The 10994-nt window shown below is 25.1% G+C and overlaps 1 protein-coding gene across 1 annotated transcript; it reads right to left on the bottom strand.

The window, feature by feature from the left end:
- Positions 1-7969: 7969 nt before the first annotated feature.
- On the bottom strand, positions 7970-10195 carry LOC119670564 (serine/threonine-protein phosphatase 2B catalytic subunit 2). Its single transcript, XM_038080863.1, has 2 exons — positions 9872-10195; positions 7970-9740 (listed from the first exon to the last, which is right to left on the bottom strand). Exon 2 carries the CDS (start codon positions 9688-9690, stop codon positions 8065-8067), a length of 1626 nt encoding a protein of 541 aa, XP_037936791.1. The 5' UTR covers positions 9691-9740; positions 9872-10195; the 3' UTR covers positions 7970-8064.
- Between the last annotated feature and the right edge of the window lie 799 nt (positions 10196-10994).

The following is a 10994-nucleotide window of genomic DNA, read 5'->3' as shown; positions in this document are numbered from 1 at the left end:
AAAACAAATTCAAGAAAAACAAATCCGGTAAACGTAAACTTTTAAACTAAGTTTGCCTTCATTATATTGTCACTCTCTAAGTTTCTCATATTAACAACTGTCGCGAAAGTTATATCCAGGGAAAGGTTTCTTACTTTCTTAAATGTGTATCTGAAGTCCCCAATATAAGAAAGAGGCTTTCAGGTTCAAAGTAAGGATATCTAATAAAAAATCTTTACAATCATGTAACGTGCCTTGAAACTACTTTTTCATATCACCAGGTGCACACTTAGAATTCGTCTTCCATGAGACGAGCTGGTACAGAAACTTCTCTGTTTATTTAACACGTTACTTAAATCGTTGAAATCGACATTTTATCATTAATACAAGATAAAATACGAACATAAAAGTTAATGAAAGAGAGATTCCAATATTCTGTACTACATGTAAAACAATATTTTATAATTTCACGGCATATCCAATAATAGTTACGATATACTTATAAAATTATTAATAAATTGTCATTACCATCAATATTTATTTAGAGTTTATATTTTTTACCGGGCTTAAGTCGTTTATTTAACACATAACTTTATGAAAATGTTTTTTTTAAATAAAATAAAAAATTACACTTTTTAAACAGTGTTAAATATTTAGATATATTTAATTTTTATTAAAAATTAAAAAATTATTTTAATTACAAATATTTCGGACCATCTTCAGTGTATTAACAAAGAATCTTTGTTATGTGTTAAATAAACGACCCAACCCCGGTAAAAATATAAAAACTAATATAATTATGCTAAGTAGTTTGCATTATTCTTCGAATGATTATTTACTAAAGACTGTAAAATATAAACTTAAATGAAAGTAACTACTCCGATTGCTTTAACACATATAACTATAAAATGATTTGAAGTTAGCAATATATGCCAACAGTATAATATTATCATTATCTAAACTTCATTATCACTATTCTTATATACAATATCATATATATAATATTAGCTTTTTCTACAGTATGTACAAAATAATTATAAATCTTCCACCTAGAGTCAAAAAATGTTAACTTTATTTTTAGGAGCTTTATAAAGTTATAGATATATATAGATATATCAATCTCTTCAGATGTTAATAGAAATACTGAATTAAAGTATTATGCCTTTGATATTAAATACTGTAAATTAATAACTATTTGCCCAAAAATATATTTAGCTTATTATATATAAGTACTTATATAATAATAGATATTATTATAAATGTAAAATAAAACATTTATTATTCCTAATTATCAATTTATAAAAACAAAAATCGTCTAAAATAAAAGATGATAACAATTTAAAATTTAATTTTGTTTTTCTTCAATATTTTTGTTGATTATTTTTTATTAATTTTTATTCATTTTGTATATAATTAAATTCATAAAATTGAATATTAAGTTAAAATATAGATGTATAAGTAAAAAATGTGTTCCACATAGCTTTTTAGTTTAAATTAGTTTTAGTAGAAATGTAGCTAGATTTTTCTTCAAGAATTTAGGTATTTTTTTTTAATTATTAAATTAACATATTATATATATATATTAAAAAGAGTATTTCTTTTTTACTTTATTTTTAAGAGCTCCAATTTAATACATTTATTTGCATTTAAGTCAATGAATTTTTTTATTTATTATTTAGGTGGAGCAATTCTTACATTTTGATGATTAAGAAATTTTTTTTTAAATTAGATTAAATTTTATTGATTATTAATGTTTTTGTTGCATAAAATTTAAATTTTTAACTGTAAATATTGCAAAAATTTTACATTTTATATGTAAAAGTGACTTAATTTACGTTAAGGAATTTATGATTTAATATTTTTTATAATTTCTTATTATTATTATTATATATATAGATATATATATATAAATATTTTAATTTTTAAAACGATTTGCTTAAATTTAAAGTTTATTTTATTATTTTAGAATTGCTTTGAGAGGTGAATTTGTATTTATTTAAATTTATATTTTTATAAAATTTTTTTTTGTGAATAAAAAAAGCGATTTTTTAATCAACAGAAATATAAGAGATATTTGTAGTATATTGTATTAATTAATACATTTATATATTGTATAATTAATTATGCAAAGGACACAGCACTTGGCAATAAGTAGTTTTGAAAATAAACAATTATTTAAACAATTAATAAAAATTTTAAAAAACTTTTTTGTTAGTGTTATGATGTATATTTAGAATGATATTTTTTTATATTAAAAAGTTTTTATAATTTTATATTTTATTTATGACACTAGAAATTTTTACTTAGTACTTTTATAACATAACAGTAATATACATCAAATGGCAAACGATTTAAAAACAAAAACAATATATTTATTTAATATGTTTATATATATTAAATATTTTTTTTTATATTATTGTATAATTAATATGTAACATATGAGGCTTGCAACTTTAGTTTTTGCTTAAAGATATTGTATGTACTTAATATATATATGTTAATATATTTTTACATTAATCATTTATTAACACAAGTATTCTGCAATTTTTCTTAAGAATCATGTGCAATAATAAATATATTTTATTTTTGCATATAACAATTTTTATTCGATACTATAAACTTAATAAGAAAAAGCCATTATGTCAGCGCTTAAGTTAAATTTCTTTTTTTAATAAATCATCAATAACAAAGTAATAAGATAATTTTTAAAAAATATTAAATATGTTTTTTAAAATTATAAATTAAGAATAATGAATTATAAGGATTTAATAAAACAAACTGAATATTTAAAAAAGAGGTGGAAAGAATATTGAGTACTGGAGCTCAATTGGAACCGTTATATTAAGTTAGGTTATAACGACGATCCAAAGGATCCATTTACTGTGCAAAACTCAAAATTGGTATTATTACTTAAGAATAAGTTTTATTTTATGAAGTTTATATAAGCTATGGAACGAGGTCTTTTTAATGTACGATCAAGTAAATTCGATGCTCAATCTTAAATCTTTGTTCGTTAATCATTTAAATGTAAGGAACTTTTTTTAATTTTTTTTGTTTTTACTAACTGACTAACGCTTACTGTAGAGTTAAATGTTGACACTAAGAGCAAATTTAGACCTACAGTTATAGTGGACAAACATTTAGGGAGGTGTTGGATTGTGTCGGAGAATTGAAGGCCTTGTTCTTTTGGATAAAGATAATGAGAATTATATTGTATTTATTATAATACTTCATTGCCAAAAACAAGAAAATAACACAACATATGTGAAATCAATTGGAATTCGGTAATTGGAAGAATAAACATACCTCGTAGTTTTCATATTCTGCTAGAAAAATTTAAAAAAAAAAACAATTGAAAATATTAGTATTACTCTATTACTGTTATTAGAAAAGGCAACGGTACAAAAGTAAACTATAATACTATATTCAAATTATTAGAAGGAACAATAGCACACCTTTATTGTGCTATGTTTTTAATTGAAACTATTCTGGGTTAACATAGAGAAACCTGACAACTTCAATGCGACGCAGCCAAATATCAATTGGGCTCAAATTGGTGTACGTATTAGTACATAAAAGAAATGGGCAACATCATGAAGGGTTTAGTCACATATACGGAATTGACATATTAATGCGTAAGAAATAGGTAGATCGCATCACCGCTCTATTGAATAAGGGAATTTCTAGTTTAAAAGCCAGTGATTAACCCGGTTATGATTAACTTGGTTATGATTGACCTGATCATTATTATGTCTATTATTATTATTATTGATGTGGGATATAATACTTCGACCGTCGGATCTATTGTGCCCCTTTCTGCACTTAGAATATATTTCCCAGTCCAGTTGATTCGTTAGAGAGTAGTATGGACTCTACTTTACAGAGTTTAATTGCCTCTTCCGTAAGGAAATACATTTCCAAGAAGGATATACGTTCCGTATGTGCATTCTAACAGTACATGTGTGGCTAAATCTTCATTTTCTTTATTCTGGGTTTAAAACAATACCAAAATTCACACGGACCAACTGAGCTCTGTTGATTATTTTGAAGTAAAAATACAATTCAAACATTTTTTATAATAATCTAATTAACTATTAAATATTAAAATTTTCATCATCAAAAATTTATAAAATCTTAAGTTACTGACTTTTTCTCATTTTGGTTGTTTCTTTCTTATATAAATTGCTTACTTAAATAACTAGTTTGATTTAAAATTTTTTTCTTCAACATGACTGAAAATTTTTTTTTAATAATTATCAAATAATTGATTTCAAATCAAAACATATTAATTTTCGAGAATTTTATTTCATCAATGCCTTTAATCGATTTAACAAAATCTATTGAATATGCCTTTTTGTATACCTATTAGTATATATATATTTATATATATAGATATATGCGGTTTTATTTTATGTATATAGTATGTATATTTATACATAAAATCAACCTACTACATAAGTACTTGTCGTCTGTGCAATTTAACTATTAAAAATATAAATTTAATTTTTACATTTAAAAGGATATAATTTAAGTTACACAAAAAAAAGTATAATAATTATTATATAAGCCTAAAATGTGCTCAAAGTTCTGAAAAGTTGTTAAACTAATCTATTGTGATTTTAAATTAATAAGTATTAACAATTTTTCAGATACTTTTCATAATATGTTAGCAAAGTACTGCTCCAATATTTAAATAATATGCATATATTTAATATAAAATATATATCAATATTTATGTAAAAAATAAAAAAAAATTGCTCATTGTGCATGACTAAAATATTCGTTTAATATATTTTATATAATTTTTTTTTTTTCGCAATTACTTTTATTTGATTTTTATTAGTTACAGCATTTGTATAAATAATTTTATATATGCTATTTCCATTTCTTAAAGGTCGGGTCAACCTTTATTTAATAGAAATTAAAGGCAATAAAAAAGTTTGAAAATTTTTAACATTTTGACTAAACTTTTGTCTTGATTTACATTTTTTTAGAAATTGCTACTTTGCCGCAAATGTTTTAACTTAAATTTTAATTATAATTCAAATTGCTTGCTTGTTTCTCATATATATTCTTAACTAATTTAATACATTCGCTTCTATTCTTTCAATTTAATATATTTACTTTTTCATTTTTCATTTTTTTCGCCAATGTAAAGAATAAAAGGAGAGGTTCGACATCCTATAAAAGTGTGTCATTTGTCAGAAGCAACAGGCAAGAAGTAACTTTAATTGGTTACCTCACCCTAGCCAGGAGCAATTTTTACATCCACTACAAAGTCAATGCCTACAGCTTAACTCTACAAACGGTGCAAACGTGGTATTAAGAACCGTTTGTCAATTACTGATATTACTGAATTAGTTTTCACAACTACCAGTCCTACACCTTAACTAGCCTTAGCTTAACATATTCCTAGGTTTACTTACATACACATTAGTTATAGTTTGTTTATTTTATTTTATGTAACTTTTAAAACTATAAAGAAGTGTGGTTTGCAGTGTGATGAGGAAATTTCTTAACACTTAATTTATATATATAAATTATTTTATTGAATTTTGATTATAAATATTATATTTTGTAAACTTTGATTCCTTCAGCGTTTATTTTTTTTTTATTTTGTTTTTATATATTGATTAAATTAAGCTGAGATTATGGATAAAAATTTTTATTCAATAAATTTAATGGAATTTTAATGCTTTTCGTTTTAATTGTAATTTATTTTAATTATATATTTCTGATAAATTTTTATTTTTGTAACAAACAGAACTGTTAACACAAGCATGTTCAATTATTTTGTTAAATTAAAAAAAAAAAAATAATTAATTAATGTTTAATTTTCAAAAATGGTACATTAAATATATAAATTTTGCACTCTAACAATAACCGTAATTTTTTCTTTCAGAGTAGTAAATAAACAGCATTAAGTCTGGTTGAATAAATTGGGAACACTTTTAAAATACATATGTCAAATGCTTTTTTTTTGACATATGTTTTTTGTTGTCTTGTGTACAATATGAAATATAAAAATTATAAACACTAAAAATTAATTAATTTGAATAAAAGTACACAAACGGATGACTGAAATTTTGCAACATATTTCCAGTAAACATTCACAATAGACTGATTTTTAAATTAGGTTGCACTGAAACTTAAGACTTAAAATTTTTTGCGTGGAAAACCTAACTCTGAAGATTTTAAGAGTATAAGTTGCAAGTATTTCTTTTTTCTTTTTGCTACTCTGAAAGAAACAATGACGGCTAATTAAAAATTTGAGAAATATTATTTAAAACTCTTAAAAATCTGAAGATTTTAAGAGTAGTGTTGCTTCACATGTTTTCTGTGCTACTCTGAAAGATAAAATGACGGCTAATTAAAAATTTTTCAAATATTATTTAAAAATTTAAAACAATGGGCAGCATTTCTCTTACACTTTCAATTTGCTAAGCCCCAGTTTTTATTTTTTGTTGAAAATTACATTTTATTAGATGAAAACTTCTCTAAAATTTATAGAATTTCTGGTGCCGTTGGTGTACTATTGAGAGAGCTATCACTGTATTTATGTATACTGTATTTATATATATATATATATAACGGTGTGCATGCATTTAATTAAATTGGTATTGTAAAATTTGGAACTTCTCTTATCATTAATTTATTTAATGAAATGGCATTAACTTTTTTGTACCTATTTATCAGTTTTATCAGTTTAAATCAATTAAAAAATTCTTAACCGATACAGGGTGTAAATTATTTTTTTAAATGACATATTGTTGCTATATAATTTATTTAGTTACAAACTTTTAATTTTTTAAAAAAATAACTCAGTAAATTATTTTGAAATATTTCAATTATTAAAATTAATTAAACAACCATGAAAAGTGGAGTAAACTGATTAATTCAAATCATTTTTGTGAACAGCTTTGTAAGTTACATTATCTTTTTTCCATGTTTAATTAATGTTAAACATATATATATATTATGTTATACTCTTATTAATTTATCCTAATATATTAAAATAATATATAAAAAACTGTGTATTTTTTAAAGAATTGCTTGGTTTAAAATTTCTTTTCCTTTAATAAATATAATATATATTAAATACATATGTATAAATATATATATATAAATATTTCAAAAATTTAATTTTAATACAATTTACTAATAGAATGTAATAAATTTAATTTAGTTTTGAACACACATATATAATAAAATGCAACAGAATTTTCATATATGTATATAAAGAGTTGGTCTTTGATCCATGAAGTAATTAGTTTAAACTTTAAAGTAATTTAAAAAAATCAAAAATATATATATATTATATACATATATATATATATATTTATTTTTAAAACATAACAAGGAACATTTATGCTATTGTTTAACAATTTCAAAATACATTCATTTTATGGTTTATTTATATAACTATAATTAGTTTAAAATACACAATTATATTATGCTCGCTTATGACAACAGCAAAAAAAAAAAACAAAAACAAAAACTTTAATAAAATAAATTTGAAATTTTAAATTAAAATCAGCAATTCATATTCATTACTAAGTTTTTTTATTTGTTTGTTTATTATTTAATACTTTAAACTATTAATTTTGGATATGCATTTATGTTTCAGTTAAAAATTAAATCATTTGTAAATTTAAATTCATGAAATGTGAAAACGCTTCTTAAAAGGAAAGACGGAATGTCGTAAAAATACATGGTTTTTATTTAAACAGCAAAATTGATTTAAAAAAAGAAATAAAATAAAATAAACGAGCTAACAATATCAATTTTTTATTAATAATTATGAACTCTTACTCTTACTATAACTATTTTAATGCCATACATTTCACGTATCATTGTTAATAACTGAAATTGGCTTATATGTTAATTTAATATTTATTAAATGCAAAAGAATAAAGAACTTTTAATTCATTTTACAACAACCCAAAAACTTGTTCGTTTTTTTTAGTTCTTTACATATTTTCTGCTAATTTGAGTAATTTTTTTATAACATTTTTATTTTTTATTTATTTTTTTTTTTCATTGTTTCTAACTTTTTTCAAAAACTAAAATCTTTCTACTTACTTATTACCCATTATGCGCCGCATTGTTACCTTGATTATTTGGTTGCTCTTCACTAGGAGTTGGCGGTTGATCACGACGTGGTGGCATACGTTCGTTAACAGCATCAAGACCCTTCGCTTCGGCAAATGAAGTGATTTTATGATTTGGTGAAAAGCCTTGCATGGCATTCTTCAATGATTGTTTTCCACCCGAAAGTGCACCTAATGGTAGGGCACCAGTTGGCGTTAGACCTTTAAGCTGCAGCACTGATTCTGACTCTTCACGTAACACAGAGAATACACGTGCCATTTTACCAATCGCACGTATTTTATTTCTAATAACTTCTTTACGTAGCGCAGCCTCATCATCTGAACAGGGTTCTTCACTTTCTTCTGTCATCAATTCATCATCAGAGCAGATATTCAGTACATTGACTAGCATTTCTGTTACTTTCTCGCCAACGAATGGTAGAGACCATGTGAATACATCCATAAAGTTTGGAAGCCAGTATGGGTGAGGCGAACAATTAAATTGTCGTATATTCATTACATTATTTTCATATTTAAGCACAGCCGCCTTGTTGTTGTACACATCGAGATAATTTGGTGCTGAGAATATGGTAATAAGTGAAGGGAAACCGGTGGTTTGACTCTTTCGGTACATACGATAGCCAGCGTCCTGCGCCTCATGTGCTCGTATGATTGATAATAGATTATTATTTTGCAGGAAGTCGCAACAGGCTGCATAACTATAAAAGTATGAGCAACCACGTACTGAATTATGTGTATAGAAATCTGAATTTTTTTCATTTCCAAAATCTTCTAAAGGATCAGACCATAGAAGATCACACATAGGCCCGAAAGCAGGTGGTTCTTTAAAACGATCTAAACGTCTTATATCTTCTAATTCATGTATCTCTGGTGACAGTCCACCATGCACGCACAAAAATTGTTGATTCATTAAAGCCGCCAGCGGCAGACAATCAAATGCTTCCATGCAAGCATCGTACACACGCTCCGAATATTTGATTTTGCATTCCTGCTTAAATGTGAAGTATTCGGTTAAATGGCGACATTCATGATTGCCTCGTAGTAAAAACAACGTTGTGGGATAAGTTATTTTAAGTGACCACAAATATAAAACACATTCAATGCTAAAGTAGCCTCGGTCAACATAATCACCCAAGAATAGATATTTAGTACTGGCTGGTGAGCCACCAACTTCAAACAATTTCATTAAATCATAAAACTGTCCATGTATGTCACCACACACAGTTACTGGTGCCTCTATATCAATCATAGTTTTTTCTTGGCGCAAAAGTGCAGCACCTTCTTGTATTATTCGTAGAGCAGGTGCTTCTTCAATTCTACCTTCGAGCACAAAATGTTGCTTTAATATATCATGATTAGGTTTACCTGTGCGCGCATCAAATACTTCAGCCATTGTAAGTTTATGTGATGGTGGAAATGGCACACTGTCAATAACTCGCTCTTTGGTATTAACAGCGGGTGTCTTAACGACACGTGTAGGACTTTCTTGAGATGATGATGGCACATCTTGTGGCACTGTCCGTTGTCCAGCACTTGTTGACCCAGCGGCTGTAGTTGGATTAACTCCTTGACTTGAACTCGATTGGTTATTCGAAGACATAATTTGCTGTTGTGCTGGAAATTCAATACAGCAGGCGGGGGAAGGTGTATCTACGCAGAATATTTTATTATCAATTCATTATAAAAATACTTTCCATTTTATATATATTATATGAATAGCATAGTTAAAATACTATTTCAAAAAAAAAATCAAGATAGTAATAAAAACTAGTTTTACTTACAATTTGCAAGTGGACTTTGTAGATTTTTTACTATTGTGAGTTTAATGGAATTTTTCCTCCCTTCTTTATTGATGTTTTTACCTCTCACCAACCCCGCTGGTTTACTGAATATTGCACTTTTATATCGAATTATTTAAATCTTTTAAAATTTAAATCATTTTTACATTAAAAAATACATTTCGTTCGTTTTATTTTCATATAATTTCACTACTAATCTCTTTTTATTTATGCAAAATATATAAATTAGCGTTGGTGAAAAATTTTTTGCTTCTGGCCAAAAAAACTACACTCGTCCTCATGACAGTTCTGTTTTTCGTTGTGTTCGTTAAATTTCGCATTGAGTACGTTCAATCAGTTACCAAAGTTGGATTTATATATAAAATTTATCGAAAAAGTAAATTTCTAGAATACTATGCAATTGTGCTTGCGACCAGAAGCTTGTATTACAATAAATTTCATATATATCACAATAAATACATGAAATAATATGAATGTGATAGAAATTGTGAATTTTGCAATGAACATTTTTAAAAAGATCAAAATGAAACATTTTTTCATAATATTTTGTAACATAATTTGTCAAAGTACAGCAATTTCTTATTAGCGCTAAATTAATTTTATATGCAGTTATGTTACCTTAATTGAATAATACTAATACTCACAAATATTTAAAGTATGATATAGACGATACTACATGAATGCAAACCAAGTATTCCGTGCTACCAAATCGCACTGGTTATTCAAGTATGAAAGCCAAATTTCGGTCTACACACTGTAGACAGTATATAAAGTGTATAGCAAAGCGCATTCTTTGTATGCATGCATGTAGCATCGTCTATATCATGCTTAAGGTAACACTTTAAATAAAGTACTGAGAATAAATTTGTTTTTAATTTAATTTTAATTTCAGTAGTTGACATAATTGCCAAATATTTGATATTAAGTATTCTATTAATCCATATTTATGCTATAAATGTTTTAGAGTAACATACCATATCTAAAACTAATTTGTTTAAATAAAATGATTTAATTTTTATCATAATGAATTTCTTTTACATAATCAAATACACAATATCATATCATTTATAAATGGAGAAGTGATCACTAACCAACTATGGGATAG

The sequence above is a fragment of the Teleopsis dalmanni genome, chromosome 1 (assembly GCF_002237135.1).
Source record: "Teleopsis dalmanni isolate 2A chromosome 1, ASM223713v2, whole genome shotgun sequence".
NCBI lineage: Eukaryota > Metazoa > Arthropoda > Insecta > Diptera > Diopsidae > Teleopsis > Teleopsis dalmanni.
This window is presented reverse-complemented; position numbering and strand designations above follow the sequence as displayed.